The following is a 20,607-nucleotide window of genomic DNA, read 5'->3' as shown; positions in this document are numbered from 1 at the left end:
CGATACGAGAAAAAAAAGCCAGCCAAAAACTTGAGAAGTTTTGAGCTAACCTTCAGTTGTGACTGATGCATCAATTTTTTTCAAATAAACAATTAACAATATTCTTCTTTATTTACAATCAAAAACTCTGTTTCCAGACGAACTCAGTTGATGAAGCCTTCTAATTACTAACGCTAACAAATTTCTATCTTTTTTTCCAAAAAAAATGCGTTTTCAAGTTGTTTTTAGATGATTTTTGCTCTGGGAAGGAATACATTTTTTTGCCATTTCAATTTTACCAAACCAAAGTCAAACAAGATCAATTGCTCAAGCCATGTAATTCACAATGCTAGCCCTGATGAGCTGCATTACTAAAATTTCTAGTTTTTAACACGTAACAAAACTCTAAAATCAATTTGAAGCTTCCGTAACAGAAAACTTTCAAGTGTAAATATCAATTTGGCTGGCTGATATTACTGCATGCACTTGCGAGAGCAAATGTGTTGTAATCGGGAGTCAAACTTTTTTCCCCGCAAAAGTTTTCCTCACACTTTTTGCGGGAAATTGACGTTGCTTTCCCAGGCCAAACAGTCTCTGCGTTTTTTCAAGTTTCGCAGCATCTATGAGAAATTTTAAAAAGTATCTTGGAAGTTTTGGCACGATTGGTAAAGATTGTTCTGAAAAAAAAAAAATTTTGACGACGAAAACTAAGACTGAGGTATCGAAAGTCTTCTCTGTGGTAAAAACAAGCACAAAACTTGCAACCAATCCATCTCAGCATACCAAAGCTAATTCAAATGAAAATGGGCATCACCCAATCCTATATCAATACGAGAAAAAAAAACCAGCCAAAATTTTAATAAATTTTTAGCTATCCTTTAGCTGTGGCTGATGCATCAATTTTTTTCAATTAAACAATTAGCAATTTTCTTCTTTATTTACAATCAAAACTCTGTTTCCAGACAAACTTAGTTTATCAAGCCTTTTAACTACTAACGCTAACAAATTTCTATCTTTTTTTGCAAAAAAAATGCCTTTTCAAGTTGTTTTTAGCTGATTTTTGCTGTGGGAAGGAATACATTTTTTTGCCGTTTCAATTTTACCAAAAACAAATTCAGACAAGTTCAGTTGCTCAAACCTTGTAATTGACAATGCTAGCCTGTCGAGCTGCATTACTAAAATTTCTAGTTTTCAACACATAACAAAACTCTAAAATCATTTTGAAGCTTCCGTAACAGAAAACTTTCCAGTGTAAAAATATTTTTGGTTGGCTGATATTCTGCATGCACTTGCGAGAGCAAGTGTCTTGTAATCGGGGATTAGACTTTTTTGCGGGAAATTGACGTTGCTTTTCCAGACCAAACACTCTCTGCGTTTTTTCAATTTTTGAAGAATCGCTGAGAAATTTTAAAAAGCATTTTTGAAGTTTTGGCGAGATCGGTAAAGATCGCTCTGAAAATTATGAAAATCTTCAAGACAAAAACTAAGACTAAGGTATCAAAAGTCTTCTCTTCTCTGTGGTAAAAACAAGCCCAAAAATTGCAATCAGTCCATCTCAGCATACCAAATCTAACTCAAAAATCAAATGAAAACAGGACATCACCCGATTCTATTTCGATACGAGAAAAAAACGCCAATCAAGTTTTTCAAATAAAAAATTTTCTTCGTTTTTTACAATCAAAAACTCTGTTTCCAGACAAACTTAGTTGATCAAGCCTTCTAACTACTAATGCTATAAATTTCTATCTTTTTTTGCAAAAAAAAACTGCGTTTTCAAGTTGTTTTTAGCTGATTTTTGCTGTGGGAAGGAATACAATTTTTTTACCGTTTCAATTTTGCCAAAAAAATTCAGTCAAGTTCGATTGCTCAAACCATGTTATTCTCAATGCTAGCCCTGTCGAGCTGCATTACTTAAACTTCTAGTTTTCAACACGTAATAAAACTCTAAAATCTATTTGAAGCTTCTGTAACCGAAAACTTTCCAGTGTAAATAACAATTTGGTTAGCTGATTTTACTGCATGCACTTGCGAGAGCAAGTTTCTTGTAATCGGGATACAGACATTTTTCCCGTAAAAAGTTTTCATCACAATTTTTGCGGGAAATTGACGTTACTCGCCCAGGCCAAACAGTCTTTGCATTTTTTCAATTTTTGAAGAATCTCTGAGAAACTTCAAAAATTTTTTGGAAGTTTTGGCAGGATCGGTAAAGATCGTTCTGTAAATTATAAAAAATCTTGAAGACAAAAACTAAGACTAAGGTATGAAAAGTCTTCTCTGTGGTAAGAACAAGCCCAAAGATTGCAATCAGTCCATCTCAGCATACCAAATCTAACTCAAATGAAAACAGGACATCACCCGATTCTATTTCGATACGAGAAAAAAACGCCAATCAAGTTTTTCAAATGAAGAATTTTCTTCGTTTTTTACAATCAAAAACTCTGTTTCCAGAGAAACTTAGTTGATCAAGCCTCCTAACTATTAACGCTACCAATTTTCTATCCTTTTTTTGCAAAAAAAAACTGCCGTTTTCAATTTGTTTCTAGCTGATTTTTACTGTGGGAAGGAATACAATTCTTTTGCCGTTTTAATTTTACCAAAAAAAACTCATAAAAAAATCAGTTGCTCAAACCTTGTAATTCACAATTCTAGCGCTGTCGACCTGCGTTACTAAAATTTCTAGTTTTTAACACATAACAAAACTCCACAATCAATTTATAGTTTCCGTAACAGAAAATTTTCCAGTGTAAATAACAATTTGGTTGGCTGATATTACTGCATGCACTTGCGAGAGCAAGTGTCTTGTAATCGTGAATTAGACTTTTTTTGTCTTAAAAAGTTTTTTTCATACTTTTTGCGGGAAATTTACGTTGCTTTCCCAGGCCAAACAGTCTCTGCGTTTTTTCAATTTTTGAAGAATCGCTGAGAAATTTTAAAAAGCATTTTTGAAGTTTTGGCGAGATCGGTAAAGATCGCTCTGAAAATTATGAAAATTTTGAAGACGAAAACTAAGAATCAAGTATCAAAAGTCTTCTCTGTGGTAAAAACAAGCCCAAACTTTGCAACCAATCCATCTCAGCATACCAAAGCTAACTCAAATGAAAACAGGACATCACCCGATTCTATTTCAATACAAGAAAAAAAGCCAGCCAAAAAATTGAGAAATTTTGAGCTAACTTTCAGCCGTGGCTGATGCATCAATTTTTTTCAAAAAAAAAAACAATTTTCTTCTTTATTTACAATCAAAAACCCTGTTTCCAGACAAACTTAGTTGATCAAGCCTTCTAACTACTAACGCTATAGATTTCTATATTTTTTTTGCAAAAAAACTGCGTTTTCAAGTTGTTTTTAGCTGATTTTTCCTGTGGGAAGGAATACAATTTTTTTACCGTTTCAATTTTGCCAAAAAAAAATCAGACAAGTTCGATTGCTCAAGCCATGTAATTCTCAATGCTAGCCCTATCGAGCTGCATTACTTAAACTTCTAGTTTTCAACACGTAATAAAACTCTAAAATCTATTTGAAGCTTCCGTAACCGAAAACTTTCCAGTGTAAATAACAAATTGGTTAACTGATTTTACTGCATGCACTTGCGAGAGCAAGTGTCTTGTAATCGGGATATAGACATTTTTCCCGTAAAAAGTTTTCATTACACTTTTTGCGGGAAATTGACGTTACTCGCCCAGGCCAAACAGTCTTTGCGTTTTTTCAATTTTTGAAGAATCTCTGAATTTTTTGGCAGTTTTAGCAGGATCGGTAAAAATCGTTCTGAAAATTATAAAAATTCTTGAAGACAAAAACTAAGACTAATGTATCAAAAGTCTTCTCTGTGGTAAAAACAAGCCCAAAGATTGCAATCAGTCCATCCCAGCATACCAAATCTAACTCAAATGAAAACAGGACATCACCCGATTCTATTTCGATACGAGAAAAAAAGGCCAGCCAAAAACTTTAGAAGTTTTGAGCTAACCTTCAGTTGTGACTGATGCATCAATTTTTTTTCAATTAAACAATTAACAATTTTCTTCCTTATTTACAATCAAAAACTCTGTTTCCAGACAAACTTAGTTGATGAAGCCTTCTAACTAATAACGCTAACAAATTTCTATTTTTTTTGCAAAAAAAAACTGCGTTTTCAAGTTGTTTTTAGATGATTTTTGCTCTGGGAAGGAATACATTTTTTTGCCGTTTCAATTTTACCAAACAAAATTCAGACAAGGTCAATTGTTCAAGCCATGTAATTCACAATGCTAGCCCTGATGAGCTGCATTACTAAAATTTCTAGTTTTTAACACGTAACAAAACTCTAAAATCAATTTGAAGCTTCCGTAACAGAAAACTTTCAAGTGTAAATATCAATTTGGTTGGCTGATATTACTGCATGCACTTGCGAGAGCAAATGTCTTGTAATCGGGATATAGACTTTTTTCCCCGCAAAAGTTTTCCTCACACTTTTTGCGGGAAATTGACGTTGCTTTCCCAGGCCAAACAGTCTCTGCGTTTTTTCAAATTTCGAAGCATCTATGAGAAATTTTAAAAAGTATCTTGGAAGTTTTGGCACGATCGGTAAAGATTGTTCTGAAAAATATAAAAAAATCTTGACGACGAAAACTAAGACTGAGGTATCGAAAGTCTTCTCTGTGGTAAAAACAAGCACAAAATTTGCAACCAATCCATCTCAGCATACCAAAGCTAATTCAAATGAAAACAGGACATCACCCGATTCTATATCGATATTACAAAAAAAAAGCCAGCCAAAAGTTTGACAAATTTTTAGCTATCCTTTAGCTGTGGCTGATGCATCAATTTTTTTCAATTAGACAATTAGCAATTTTCTTCTTTATTTACATTCAAAAACTCTGTTTCCAGACAAACTTAGTTGATCAAGCCTTTTAACTACTAACGCTAACAAATTTCTATCTTTTTTTGCAAAAAAACTGCCTTTTCAAGTTGTTTTTAGCTGATTTTTGCTGTGGGAAGGAATACAATTTTTTTACCGTTTCAATTTTGCCAAAAAAAGTTCAGACAAGTTCGATTGCTCAAACCATGTAATTCTCAATGCTAGCCCTGTCGAGCTGCATTACTTAAACTTCTAGTTTTCAACACGTAATAAAACTCTAAAATCTATTTGAAGCTTCCGTAACGGAAAATTTTCCAGTGTAAATAACAATTTGGTTGGCTGATATTACTGCATGCACTTGCGAGAGCAAGTGTCTTGTAATCGTGAATTAGACTTTTTTGTCGTAAAAAGTTTTTTTCGTACTTTTTGCGGGAAATTGACGTTGCTTTCCCAGGCCAAACAGTCTCTGCGTTTTTTAATTTTTTGAAGAACCGCTGAGAAATTTTAAAAAGCATTTTTGAAGTTTTGGCGAGATTGGTAAAGATCGCTCTGAAAATTATGAAAATCTTGAAGACGAAAACTAACAATGAAGTATCAAAAGTCTTCTCTGTGGTAAAAACAAGCCCAAAATTTGCAACCAATCCATCTCAGCATACCAAAGCTAACTCAAATGAAAACAGGACATCACCCGATTCTATTTCAATGCGAGAAAAAAAGCCAGCCAAGAAATTGAGAAAATTTGAGATAACTTTCAGCCGTGGCTGATGCATCAATTTTTTTCAAAAAAAAAACAATTTTCTTCTTTATTTACAATCAAAAACCCTGTTTTCAGACAAACTTAGTTGATCAAGCCTTTTAACTACTAACGCTAACAAATTTCTATATTTTTTTGCAAAAAAAACTGCCTTTTCAAGTTGTTTTTAGCTGATTTTTGCTGTGGGAAGGAATACATTTTTTTGCCGTTTCCATTTTACCAAAAACAAATTCAGACAAATTCAGTTGCACAAACCTTGTAATTCACAATGCTAGTCTGTCGAGCTGCATTACTAAAATTTCTAGTTTTTAACACATAACAAAACTCTAAAATCATTTTGAAGCTTCCGTAACAGAAAACTTTCCAGTGTAAAAAATTTTTTGATTGGCTGATATTACTGCATGCACTTGCCAGAGCAAGTGTCTTGTAATCGGGGATTAGACTTTTGTGCCGTAAAAAAATTTCGTCGCACTTTTTGCGGGAAATTGACGTTGCTTTTCCAGACCAAACACTCTCTGCGTTTTTTCAATTTTTGAAGAATCTCTGAGAAATTTTAAAAAGCATCTCGGAAGTTTTGGTAAGATCGGTAAAGATCGTTCTGAAAACTAAAAAAATCTTGAAGACGAAAAACAAAGACTGAGGTATCAAAAGTCTTCTCTGTGGTAAAAAAAAAACATGCCGAAAACTTGCAATCAATCCATCTCAGGATACCAAACCTAACTCAAAACAAAACAAGACACCACCCAGTTCTATGTCGATACAAGAAAATTAGCAAGCCAAAAACTTGACAAATTTTGAGCTAACTTTCAGCTGTGGCTGATGCATCAATTTTTTTTTAATAAACAGTTTTCTCCAAGCTACCTTAGATGATTTTTGCTGTGGGGGTGAATCATATTTTTTGCCGTTTTAATTTATACCAAAAACGAGTATTTTCAGACAAATTCAGTTGCTCAAACTATTTTATTCATAGTACTAGCCCTGTCGAGCTGCCTTACTAACTTTACTAGTTTTTAACACGTAAGAAAACTTTAAAATCAATTTTAAAATTCCATAAAAAAACTTCCAATGTAAAAAATTGCACTTTAACAGTGATGACGTCATTCGTGAATCTACTTGAAATGTGAAAAAGGTTAATTATGATTTTACAAATCAAAACAGTAGTGCAAAAGTTATATTCTTTTTGATAAAACTAGCAGTAATTTTTCAAATTTTTCAACAGCGTCGATTTAATTCAATCAATCAAAACACTTTTCATGACAACCAATTGAAATAATAAAAAAGTCATTAAACCCGAACGAATGATGACTGTTGCTCGCAATATTTTTTCCTATATTTTGAGGATTATAAAACCATTATTGTTTAAATTGCAGCACAAAAAAATTCTGAATATTTGTTATCTTAACGATATACATGAAACTTGTTAATAAATCAACATTTTTTTTCCAATAAAAATGATGTTTTCTGTGTTAAAATATTCCTTTTTAGTCAAATATTTTTGGTAGAATTTTCTTCCATAATCGATTATAATTGAAGATAATCCATGTTCATATCTTCTAAAATTGGTTAATTTGCAAGTTTTTGCAGAGTTTTTGCGCTTAACTCTATGCTAATATCTATCTAATCAAACTAAATTGGAGAAAATAATGCATTTCAGAAGTTGCAGACTTATGGCATCGACCTCAAACTCGACCGCAAGCTAAATTTGCAAGCACTTTATCGTGTAGATTCAGTTACTTTTAGATAGTCGAATTTGTTTGTTGTCCATTTTTACTGGAACTACTGCAGCAGTATATTTTTCCAGGACTGTTTGTTTTTTGATTTAGCTTTCAAATTCGCGAATTTAGATTCGTTAAGGTTTTCGCGCCTGACCGCAAAAAGCATCAACAAAAAGATACTCTCATAAAGGAAGAAAGCAGCTGCAGTCTATTACTTTTTTCAAATTCGTCAAAGTTTTCGCGCCTGGCCGAAAAGGACATCAACAAATGGATATTCTCATACAAAATTGCAGCAGCAGTCTATTAGTTTTTTCAAATCCGTTAAGGTTTTCGCGCCTGACGGAAAAGAGCATCAACAAAAAGATGCTCTCATAAAGGAAGAAAGCAGCTGCAGTCTATTACTTTTTTCAAATTCGTCAAAGTTTTCGCGCCTGGCCAAAAAGGACATCAACAAATGGATATTCTCATACAAAATTGCAGCAGCAGTCTATTAGTTTTTTCAAATCCGTTAAGGTTTTCGCGCCTGACGGAAAAGAGCATCAACAAAAAGATGCTCTCACAAAGGAAGAAAGCAGCAGCAGTCTATTACTTTTTTCAAATTCGTTAAGGTTTTCGCGCCTGGCCGAAAAGGAAATCAACAAATGGATATTCTCATTCAAAATTGCAGCAGCAGTCTATTCGTTTTTTTAAATCCGTTAAGGTGTTTGCGCCTGGCCGAAAAGAGCATCAACAGAAAGATATTCTCAAACAAGAATGCACAGCGGTCTATTAGTTTTTTTTTTCGAATTCTTTAGGGTTTTCGCGCCTGACCGCAAAGAGCATCACAAAAAGATACTCTCATAAAGGAAGAAAGCAGCAGCAGTCTATTACTTTTTCGAATTCGTTAAGAATTTCGCGCATGGCCGAAAAGGAAATCAACAAATGGATATTCTCATACAAAATTGCAGCAGCAGTCTATTAATTTTTTTCAAATCCGTTAAGGTTTTCGCGCCTGACCGAAAAGAGCATCAACAAAAAGATGCTCTCATAAAGGAAGAAAACAGCAGCAGTCTATTACTTTTTTCAAATTCGTTAAGCTTTTCGCGCCTGGCCGAAAAGGACTTCAATTAATGGATTTTCTCATACAAAATTGCAGCAGCAGTCTATTAGTTTTTTCAAATCCGTTAAGGTGTTTGCGCCTGGCCGAAAAAAGCATCAACAGAAAGATATTCTCAAACAAGAATGCACAACAGTCTATTAGTTTTTTTCAGTTTCTTTAGGGTTTTCGCGCCTGACCAAAAAGAGCATCAACAAAAAGATACTCTCATAAAGGAAGAAAGCAGCAGCAGTCTATTACTTTTTTCAAATTCGTTAAGGTTTTCGCGCCTGGCCGAAAAGGACATTAACAAATGAATATTCTCATACAAAATTGCAGCAGCAGTCTATTAGTTTTTTCAAATCCGTTAAGGTGTTTGCGCCTGGCCGAAAAGAGCATCAACAGAAAAATATTCTCAAACAAGAATGCACAACAGTCTATTAGTTTTTTTCAGTTTCTTTAGAGTTTTCGCGCCTGACCGAAAAGAGCATCAACAAAAAGATACTCTCATAAAGGAAGGAAGCAGCAGCAGTCTATTACATTTTTCAAATTCGTTAAGGTTTTCGCGTCTGGCCGAAAAGGGCATTAACAAATGGATATTCTCATTCAAAATTGCAGCAGCAGTCTATTAATTTTTTCAAATCCGTTAAGGTGTTTGCGCCTGGCCGAAAAGAGCATCAACAGAAAGATATTCTCAAACAAGAATGCACAGCAGTCTATTAGTTTTTTTTCGAAATCTTTGGAGTTTTCGCGCCTGGCCGCAAAGAGCATCAACAAAAAGATACTCTCATAAAGGAAGAAAGCAACAGCAGTCTATTACTTTTTCAAATTCGTTAAGGTTTTCGCGCCTGGCCAAAAAGGACATCAACAAATGGATATTCTCATAGAAAATTGCAGCAGCAGTCTATTAGTTTTTTCAAATCCGTTACGGTGTTTGAACCTGCCCAAAAAGAGCATCAACAAAAAGATATTCTCAAACAAGAATGCATCAGTAGTTTATTAGTTTTTTTTCAAATTCTTTAAGGTTTTCGCGCCTGGCCGAAAAGGACATTAACAATTGAATATTCTCATACAAAGTTGCAGCAGCAGTCTATTAGTTTTTTCAAATCCGTTAAGGTGTTTGCGCCTGGCCGAAAAGAGCATCAACAGAAAAATATTCTCAAACAAGAATGCACAACAGTCTATTAGTTTTTTTCAGTTTCTTTAGGGTTTTCGCGCCTGACCGAAAAGAGCATCAACAAAAAGATACTCTCATAAAGGAAGGAAGCAGCAGCAGTCTATTACATTTTTCAAATTCGTTAAGGTTTTCGCGTCTGGCCGAAAAGGACATTAACAAATGGATGTTCTCATATAAAATTGCAGCAGCAGTCTATTAGTTTTTTCAAATCCGTTAAGGTGTTTGAACCTGGCCGAAAAGAGCATCAACAGAAAGATATTCTCAAACAAGAATGCATCAGCAGTTTATTAGTTTTTTTTCAAATTCTTTAAGGTTTTCGCGCCTGACCGAAAAGAGCATCTACAAAAAGATGCTCTCATAAAGGAAGAAAGCAGCAGCAGTCTAATACTTTTTTCAAATTCGTTAAAGTTTTCGCGCCTGGCCGAAAAGGACATCAACAAATGGATATTCTCATACTAAATTGCAGCAGCAGTCTATTAGTTTTTTCAATCCGTTATGGTGTTTGCGCCTGGCCGAAAAGAGCATCAACAGAAAGATATTCTCAAACAAGAATGTACAGCAGTTTATTAGTTTTTTCCAATTCTTTAGGGTTTTCGCGCCTGACCGCAAAGAGCATCAACAAAAAGATACTCTCATAAAGGAAGAAAGCAGCAGCAGTCTATTAGTTTTTTCAAATTCGTTAAGGTTTTCGCGCCTGGCCATAAAGGACATAAACAAATGGATATTCTCATACAAATTTGCAGCAGCAGTCTATTAGTTTTTTCAAATCCGTTAAGGTGTTTGCACCTGGCCGAAAAGAGCATCAACAGAAAGATATTCTCAAACAAGAATGCAGCAGCAGTTTATTAGTTTTTTTTCAAATTCTTTAAAGTTTTCGCGCCTGGCCGAAAAGGACATCAACAAATGGATATTCTCATACTAAATTGCAGCAGCAGTCTATTAGTTTTTTCAAATCCGTTATGGTGTTTGCGCCTGGCCGAAAAGAGCATCAACAGAAAGATATTCTCAAACAAGAATGCACAACAGTTTATTAGTTTTTTTTCAGTTTCTTTAGGGTTTTCGCGCCTGAGCGAAAAGAGCATCAACAAAAAGATACTCTCATTAAGGAAGAAAGCAGCAGCAGTCTATTAGTTTTTTCAAATCCGTTAAGGTGTTTGCGCGTGGCCGAAAAGAGCATCAACAGAAAAATATTCTCAAACAAGAATGCACAACAGTCTATTAGTTTTTTTCAGTTTCTTTAGGGTTTTCGCGCCTGACCGAAAAGAGCATCAACAAAAAGATACTCTCATAAAGGAAGGAAGCAGCAGCAGTCTATTACATTTTTCAAATTCGTTAAGGTTTTCGCGTCTGGCCGAAAAGGACATTAACAAATGGATATTCTCATTCAAAATTGCAGCAGCAGTCTATTAATTTTTTCAAATCCGTTAAGGTGTTTGCGCCTGGCCGAAAAGAGCATCAACAGAAAGATATTCTCAAACAAGAATGCACAGCAGTCTATTAGTTTTTTTTCGAAATCTTTGGTGTTTTCGCGCCTGGCCGCAAAGAGCATCAACAAAAAGATACTCTCATAAAGGAAGAAAGCAACAGCAGTCTATTACTTTTTTCAAATTCGTTAAGGTTTTCGCGCCTGGCCAAAAAGGACATCAACAAATGGATATCCTCATATAAAATTGCAGCAGCAGTCTATTAGTTTTTTCAAATCCGTTAAGGTGTTTGAACCTGGCCGAAAAGAGCATCAACAGAAAGATATTCTCAAACAAGAATGCAGCAGCAGTTTATTAGTTTTTTTTCAAATTCTTTAAGGTTTTCGCGCCTGACCGAAAAGAGCATCTACAAAAAGATGCTCTCATAAAGGAAGAAAGCAGCAGCAGTCTAATACTTTTTTCAAATTCGTTAAAGTTTTCGCGCCTGGCCGAAAAGGACATCAACAAATGGATATTCTCATACTAAATTGCAGCAGCAGTCTATTAGTTTTTTCAATCCGTTATGGTGTTTGCGCCTGGCCGAAAAGAGCATCAACAGAAAGATATTCTCAAACAAGAATGTACAGCAGTTTATTAGTTTTTTCCAATTCTTTAGGGTTTTCGCGCCTGACCGCAAAGAGCATCAACAAAAAGATACTCTCATAAAGGAAGAAAGCAGCAGCAGTCTATTAGTTTTTTCAAATTCGTTAAGGTTTTCGCGCCTGGCCAAAAAGGACATAAACAAATGGATATTCTCATACAAATTTGCAGCAGCAGTCTATTAGTTTTTTCAAATCCGTTAAGGTGTTTGCACCTGGCCGAAAAGAGCATCAACAGAAAGATATTCTCAAACAAAAATGCAGCAGCAGTTTATTAGTTTTTTTTTCAAATTCTTTAAAGTTTTCGCGCCTGGCCGAAAAGGACATCAACAAATGGATATTCTCATACTAAATTGCAGCAGCAGTCTATTAGTTTTTTCAAATCCGTTATGGTGTTTGCGCCTGGCCGAAAAGAGCATCAACAGAAAGATATTCTCAAACAAGAATGCACAACAGTTTATTAGTTTTTTTCAGTTTCTTTAGGGTTTTCGCGCCTGAGCGAAAAGAGCATCAACAAAAAGATACTCTCATTAAGGAAGAAAGCAGCAGCAGTCTATTAGTTTTTTCAAATCCGTTAAGGTGTTTGCGCCTGGCCGAAAAGAGCATCAACAGAAAGATATTCTCAAACACGAATGCACAGCAGTCTATTAGTTTTTTTTCGAAATCTTTGGGGTTTTCGCGCCTGACCGCAAAGAGCATCAACAAAAAGATACTCTCATAAAGGAAGAAAGCAGCAGCAGTCTATTACTTTTTTCAAATTCGTTAAGGTTTTCGCGCCTGGCCAAAAAGGACATCAACAAATGGATATTCTCATATAAAATTGCAGCAGCAGTCTATTAGTTTTTTCAAATCCGTTAAGGTTTTTGCACCTGGCCGAAAAGAGCATCAACAGAAAGATATTCTCAAACAAGAATGCAGCAGCAGTTTATTAGTTTTTTTTTCAAATTCTGTAAGGATTTCGCGCCTGACCGAAAAGAGCATCTACAAAAAGATGCTCTCATAAAGGAAGAAAGCAGCAGCAGTCTAATACTTTTTTCAAATTCGTTAAGGTTTTTTTGCCTGGCCGAAAAGGGCATCAACAGAAAGATATTCTCAAACAAGAATGTACAGCAGTTTCTTAGTTTTTTACAATTCTTTAGGGTTTTTGCGCCTGACCGCGAAGAGCATCAACAAAAAGATACTCTCATAAAGGAAGAAAGCAGCAGCAGTCTATTAGTTTTTTCAAATCCGTTAAGGTGTTTGCGCCTGGCCGAAAAGAGCATCAACAGAAAGATATTCTCATTCAAGAATGTACAGCAGTTTATTAGTTTTTTACAATTCTTTAGGGTTTTTGCGCCTGACCGCGAAGAGCATCAACAAAAAGATACTCTCAAAAAGGAAGAAAGCAGCAGCAGTCTATTAGTTTTTTCAAATCCGTTAAGGTGTTTGCGCCTGGCCGAAAAGAGCATCAACAGAAAGATATTCTCAAACAAGAATGCAGCAGCAGTCTATTAGTTTTTTTCAAATTCTCCAAGGTTTTCGCTCCTAAACCGAAAAGAGCATCAGCAAAAAGCTGCTCTCATAAAGGAAGAAAGCAGCAGCAGTCTATTCCTTTTTCACATTCGTTAAGGTTTTCGCGCCTGGCCGAAAAGGAGATCATTAAATGGATATTCTCATACTAAATTGCAGCAGCAGTCTATTAGTTTTTTCAAATCCGTTAAGGTGTTTGCGCCTGGCCGAAAAGAGCATCAACAGAAAGATATTCTCAAACAAGAATGCAGCAGCAGTCTATTAGTTTTTTTCAAATTCTTTAGGGTTTTCGCGCCTGACCGAAAAGAGCATCAACAAAAAGATGTTCTCATACTAAATTGCAGCAGCAGTCTATTAGTTTTTTCAAATCCGTTAAGGTGTTTGCGCCTGGCCGAAAAGAGCATCAACAGAAAGATATTCTCAAACACGAATGCACAGCAGTCTATTAGTTTTTTTTCGAAATCTTTGGGGTTTTCGCGCCTGACCGCAAAGAGCATCAACAAAAAGATACTCTCATAAAGGAAGAAAGCAGCAGCAGTCTATTACTTTTTTCAAATTCGTTAAGGTTTTCGCGCCTGGCCAAAAAGGACATCAACAAATGGATATTCTCATATAAAATTGCAGCAGCAGTCTATTAGTTTTTTCAAATCCGTTAAGGTTTTTGCACCTGGCCGAAAAGAGCATCAACAGAAAGATATTCTCAAACAAGAATGCAGCAGCAGTTTATTAGTTTTTTTTTCAAATTCTGTAAGGATTTCGCGCCTGACCGAAAAGAGCATCTACAAAAAGATGCTCTCATAAAGGAAGAAAGCAGCAGCAGTCTAATACTTTTTTCAAATTCGTTAAGGTTTTTTTGCCTGGCCGAAAAGGGCATCAACAGAAAGATATTCTCAAACAAGAATGTACAGCAGTTTCTTAGTTTTTTACAATTCTTTAGGGTTTTTGCGCCTGACCGCGAAGAGCATCAACAAAAAGATACTCTCATAAAGGAAGAAAGCAGCAGCAGTCTATTAGTTTTTTCAAATCCGTTAAGGTGTTTGCGCCTGGCCGAAAAGAGCATCAACAGAAAGATATTCTCATTCAAGAATGTACAGCAGTTTATTAGTTTTTTACAATTCTTTAGGGTTTTTGCGCCTGACCGCGAAGAGCATCAACAAAAAGATACTCTCAAAAAGGAAGAAAGCAGCAGCAGTCTATTAGTTTTTTCAAATCCGTTAAGGTGTTTGCGCCTGGCCGAAAAGAGCATCAACAGAAAGATATTCTCAAACAAGAATGCAGCAGCAGTCTATTAGTTTTTTTCAAATTCTCCAAGGTTTTCGCTCCTAAACCGAAAAGAGCATCAGCAAAAAGCTGCTCTCATAAAGGAAGAAAGCAGCAGCAGTCTATTCCTTTTTCACATTCGTTAAGGTTTTCGCGCCTGGCCGAAAAGGAGATCATTAAATGGATATTCTCATACTAAATTGCAGCAGCAGTCTATTAGTTTTTTCAAATCCGTTAAGGTGTTTGCGCCTGGCCGAAAAGAGCATCAACAGAAAGATATTCTCAAACAAGAATGCAGCAGCAGTCTATTAGTTTTTTTCAAATTCTTTAGGGTTTTCGCGCCTGACCGAAAAGAGCATCAACAAAAAGATGTTCTCATACTAAATTGCAGCAGCAGTCTATTAGTTTTTTCAAATCCGTTATTATGTTTGCGCCTGGCCCAAAAGAGCATCAACAGAAAGATATTCTCAAACAAGAATGCAGCAGCAGTCTATTAGTTTTTTTCAAATTCTTTAAGGTTTTCGCGCCTGACCAAAAAGATCATCAACAAAAAGATGCTCTCATAAAGGAAGAAAGCAGCAGCAGTCTATTAGTTTTTTTCAAATTCTCCAAGGTTTTCGCTCCTAAACCGAAAAGAGCATCAGCAAAAAGCTGCTCTCATAAAGGAAGAAAGCAGCAGCAGTCTATTCCTTTTTCACATTCGTTAAGGTTTTCGCGCCTGGCCGAAAAGGAGATCATTAAATGGATATTCTCATACTAAATTGCAGCAGTCTATTAGTTTTTTCAAATCCGTTAAGGTGTTTGCGCCTGGCCAAAAAGAGCATCAACAGAAAGATATTCTCAAACAAGAATGCAGCAGCAGTCTATTAATTTTTTCAAATTCTTTAAGGTTTTCGCGCCTGACCAAAAAGAGCATCAACAAAAAGATGCTCTCATAAAGGAAGAAAGCAGCAGCAGTCTATTACTTTTTTCAAATTCGTTAAGGTTTTCGCGCCTGGCCGAAAAGGACATCAACAAATAGATATTCTCTACAAAATTGCTGCAGCAGTCTTTTACTTTTTTCAAATTCGTTAAGGTTTTCGCGCCTGGCCGAAAAGGAGATCATTAAATGGATATTCTCATACTAAATTGCAGCAGCAGTCTTTAAGTTTTTTTTCAAATTCTTTAAAGTTTTTGCGCCTGACCGAAAAGAGCATCAACAAAAAAATGCTCTCATAAAGGAAGAAAGCAGCAGCAGTCTATTACTTTTTTCAAATTGGTTAAAGTTTTCGCGCCTGGCCGAAAAGGAGATCATTAAATGGATATTCTCATACTTAATTGCAGCAGCAGTTTATAAGTTTTTTCAAATTCTTTAAGGTTTGTGCGCCTGACCGAAAAGAGCATCAACAAAAAGGTGCTCTCATAAAGGAAGAAAACAGCAGCAGTCTATTACTTTTTTCAAATTCGTTAAGGTTTTCGCGCCTGGCCGAAAAGGACATCAACAAATGGATATTCTCATACTAAATTGCAGCAGTCTATTAGTTTTTTCAAATCCGTTAAGGTGTTTGCGCCTGGCCGAAAAGAGCATCAACAGAAAGATATTCTCAAACAAGAATGCAGCAGCAGTCTATTAATTTTTTCAAATTCTTTAAGGTTTTCGCGCCTGACCAAAAAGAGCATCAACAAAAAGATGCTCTCATAAAGGAAGAAAGCAGCAGCAGTCTATTACTTTTTTCAAATTCGTTAAGGTTTTCGCGCCTGGCAAAAAAGGACATCAACAAATGGATATTCTCATACTAAATTGCAGCAGTCTATTAGTTTTTTCAAATCCGTTAAGGTATTTGCGCCTGGCCGAAAAGAGCATCAACAGAAAGATATTCTCAAACAAGAATGCAGCAGCAGTCTATTACTTTTTTCAAATTCGTTAAGGTTTTCGCGCCTGCCCGTAAAGAACATCAACGAAAAATTATTCTCATATTTTCTCTAAGTGGCTAGATAGCTTCTACCTAAAAATGGCGTTTGAAATTTTTACATAATTAATGTCATAATTGTGGCCTATCTAACCGTATAAAAACAAACGAAGAATAATAATGGCTCCACACACAACAGTTATTCAGATTTTTGGTTCTTTTGTGTGAAAGACTATGCCTGGACTACAATAAACAGCAAAATATTTAAATTTTTGCGTGCATTTTTGTTAAATAAAAATATTTGTTTGAGCCTAAAAATGACCTGCAGCGACTAAAAATTAACGAAATTATTTATAAAAATTTCTGATTGCCTTGATTTCCTGGAAAGGTACCTAGCAGGTGCCCAGACCTCGTTTTCAAGGATCTTTTAAACTTCTTGAAGGGTTCCTGAATTGCTCCTTCCAGGGAGTCCAGGATCGCCCAATGCCTTGGCCCCTTTAAATTCTTGGCAGGAAGTCCAAATTTGTAACCCAGATAGTTTCTCTTCATTTTATCGTTCCAACTTTCCGAAGCAAATATCCCAGTGAAAAAGACCGATTTAATAACGAATCACGTGTCACTAAAACCATTGTAATGAACACCTGAATTCATAAACAAGGAGATTAAAAAAAGATTCAAAATTTGTGACGGATGCATTTTTCAACTGTGGCTCTCAATGACCAATGCTGAAAAAGCACGTATTACTTTCCCGACAAATTAATCTAAATTTGACTTTTCAAACGACACAAGCCAATTTTTGAGCTGACTAATGCAATTAAATATCTGCTGAAACCATTATACAAAAAAAAACGCATACGAGTATGTAAGTTGGCGAAATAACAGAGTGATCAAAAAGATAGAATTCACTTAATCAAAAAAACTCAGGGCTTTTGAATTACGACCGACCAAAATTCAGCACACGAACAAAAATCCGACATCAACTCAATTTTTTATAGAGTTTTTTCATACATACCGAGAGTTTTTTCATACATACCGCAAAAAGCAAGGTCCGACCGGGAATCAAACCGCAGACCTTTGGGTGCAAATGCAACCGCATTACCTTTTGAGCAAGTGAGAAGGATCCTGCAATGAGTTAAAGTTCAAAAACAAGTTCAAATTTAAGAGAATACATGCTCAAAAACAAACCGAAACTGAGCCGACGAAAACTAGAAAAAACCTACAAATCCGAAAAAACTGAAAAAATTTCCTCACTTCTCATCATTTTTATTTCTAAGAACAAAAGTAAGTGAATATCCCCGTAGAGCGCGAGCAATACAAATACAACTAACACTTTCTTTACAATGGTCATGTTAATTTTGAAACAACATAGCCAAAAATAGTTGTAAAAAAACTGATGACCTCAATGAAACCAAAAAAGACTGCTCTTTTCAACTTACATATTCAGAAAAAGCTACATCACCGTAACGTACTTTGATTTTCGAGAATCTTTTATAATGGTCCTTTTTTGTAATTGAGCTAACACAATTTACATAAATTTGATATATTCGTAGTTTTTTTAATGCACTGGCAAACCTTTAAGTCTAAAAAAAAAATCGAGCTCAATTTTATATTTTGCCTTGTTTTTGGGTTACTTACCAAAAGGAATTAAGTCATAGAGCAGACACGTCATAAAGTAAACAAATACTATAAAACCAATTAAAATCCAGAACCGAAAGCAACCTCAGGAAAAAAATATTAATACAGAGGCGAAGCGAAGTTTCGCATCACTTGCGATACACGGCAAATGCAGCATTGTAATGTAGCAATTAGAAAATGAGACATATCAAATTGCTGACCTAAAACGTTTTGAGCAATTAAGTTTCAACTATCTGAATTTTAAAAGAACTACAACTTTTTGCCTTCGAAATAACACAAAGTTATTTATAAACAAATCGATAAAACATAAATCGACTTAATTTAACGACTTATTCGGCAAATATTTACGACTTATTTATAAATTCATCGGCTATTAAATTTAGAAACTACAGAAACCAATCAAAAATACTAGCATCTACGATAAAAATTGATAACAGCACAAAAAAGCTCCCCGGTGTGGCAATTATGCCGACAAAACATGAGCAGACAAACGAAAGTCCGACAATTTAATTCTTCCCGAAAAGCCACTTATTTTTCTACACACTGAAAAAACAAGGTCCGGCCGTGACTCCAACCACAAAAATAAGGGTACAAAGGTAACCGCATTATCTTTGGGACAATAACAAAGGCGTCTCAAAGTTATAAATAAAATTCAATTTCTTCTAGATTTGTAAAAAACAATTAACGGGAAAAAAGCCTAGTTCCCGATTAAGACCCTTGGTTCCACGAGTGTAATTATTTAATTCAAGTACAAAAAACTGCCTTGTTTTTTGATAAAACCTTCGAGTTTCAAAGAAAAAAGTATGGCCTTAAACCTCTTTCAATTTCAAGAAAAATATAGGGAAACTTTCTAGGAAAATCTGAAAATTAAAATCCACTTTCGAACCTAGAAGTCGATCAATTTTTTCGTGACTTGTACACTTTTGCTTTTCGACAGTGGAGTGTGCTTTCATTTTAACAAACGAAATGAACAGAACTCAGTCAATCCGTGAAAAATCAAATTTTAACGTGAACAAGTTTTTAGACTTTTTTCTTGAAAAAAAAATTAAAAAGACCTATAAAACAGTATTCGCCGCGTTCATGATTCCTTGAAATTTTCCGAGAAGTACGCGAACATAACGAAAAACGAATGTTTAAACAAATAGCCAACCGCAAAACACGTAACAGCAAAAGAAACTTCGATTCTTAGCTTTCGATAGCTTATTGTTGGCCAGACAATACAATATACTTCGCACTAGTTGCTTGCTTAGTTGAGTGTTATCTGGGAATTGGAATCTGACAAGCAGTTGCTTTCAAAAATTAATTTCTCTTTCTAACTTAAAGAATAACACTTTCAGATTACAGTTAAAGAAATAGGTTATATTTAACATCAACATAAACTGTTCGCTCAATTTTTAAGCATTTAAGACATTGACATCGCTTCATCATCAATCCATGCTAATGCCATTTTTGTCAAAACAACCACTTATTATTCACAAACACTCCAAATTATCATAAAAACCGCTTTCTGAGTTAAATGTTTAAAGATATCAAGCAAATAACAAGGTTTCATTTTACGTCAAAACAACCTTGTAATGTTTCATTTTAGTGGAATTTTTCGAAATGTAATTTAACTTAAAAATTCAACAAAAACAAAGTGGCACATAGAAACAAAATTGGCAATGGCCAGCAAAGTATGAACAAAACTTCGTTCTATGATACAAATTTCTGAGCATAGATTTTGTATTTCGATCAAACAGCTCACATTTTAAATAATTATCACACAAGTAGTCGTTAATATTAAATCATTTATTAAGTTGCTAAGCACCAAAAGTTAACTTCAGTTTGTTTCTAGATCCAGAGCTCAATAACTAGTTTAATAACGAGTTTAATACTAAATCTATTTTATGGTTTCAGTTTCAACATGTCTTATATTTTTGGTCTCAAGTTTTAAACTTTAATCAATATTCAGTTGTCTTCACTTTTCTATGACATCTCATCTACGAAATTACTCTTTGACAAGTTAGCGTCAGTTTTCTCTGAGGGACAAGAACGAGGCAAATCAGCTCGGTTGGGTTTTCATACTTTTTTGATCCGTCGTACTTCCTGTCTTTTAAAGCAACGTTATTTCTCTCCTTTTCAGTTTCATGTAACTCTTTTCAGTTATTTCTGCTTCAAATTTTTCCATCTTTTCTGTTTCATTTTCACTCCATCGACTCCAAACTGTCTGATGTTTTGATCCCCCCTCCGCACCTGTAGTCCATCTGATTTCCCCAAAGTCCCCCCGTCATGAACTGATTGGAGACTGCACTAAGTTGTTGTTGTTGTTGACATCCACCAAAGGCGGGTCCCGGACTGCCTAGCTGCGCGTGAAAAGTGAAGGGGGACCTTCCACCGTTTGAAGCTGCGAAACTACCTACACAAATCAGTCACTTCAGAAATATTTTCTTTAATTCTCCATTTGGAGTAAATCAAAGAGAATCGAGCATAAGTTAGTTTTTTTTTTCAGATCAATTTTCGAGAAAAACCAGATACCTTGTTTGTTAACTTGAGTATACTGATCCGAATTTCAAAGAAAATGATGAATACTTATGCTTGGCGGGGGGGGGGGGGGGGTTGCAATCGGTCAACTTTCGAATTCTTAATCAGTCATTTTTGATGAATTTTCTACACATCTAAAACATAATGTTGTCTGGAGCTCAAATGTAAAAAGATATTTCATCTATGATTATCTTT

General features: G+C 35.2%; 2 protein-coding genes across 5 annotated transcripts in view; one reads left to right on the top strand and one right to left on the bottom strand.

Annotated features, from left to right (window-relative positions):
• The window catches only part of LOC134855437 (adrenodoxin-like), a 327,732-nt gene that overhangs the window by 184,269 nt on the left and 122,856 nt on the right, over positions 1 to 20,607 (top strand). The gene's annotated exons all lie outside the window — the stretch shown is intronic.
• Positions 19,514 to 20,607, bottom strand: part of LOC134855188 (uncharacterized) — a 34,806-nt gene continuing 33,712 nt past the window's right edge. For all 4 annotated transcript variants that reach the window (XM_063871629.1, XM_063871630.1, XM_063871631.1 and 1 more), the window contains one exon: positions 19,514 to 20,287. In XM_063871629.1, coding sequence (XP_063727699.1) covers positions 20,076 to 20,287 — 212 coding nt within the window. In that variant the 3' untranslated portion in view covers positions 19,514 to 20,075. The remainder of the gene's footprint in view (positions 20,288 to 20,607) is intronic.

The sequence above is a fragment of the Symsagittifera roscoffensis genome, chromosome 10 (assembly GCF_963678635.1).
Source record: "Symsagittifera roscoffensis chromosome 10, txSymRosc1.1, whole genome shotgun sequence".
Lineage (NCBI taxonomy): Eukaryota > Metazoa > Xenacoelomorpha > Acoela > Convolutidae > Symsagittifera > Symsagittifera roscoffensis.
Note: the sequence above shows the minus strand (reverse complement) of the source record. Positions and strands in the feature narration are given on the sequence as shown.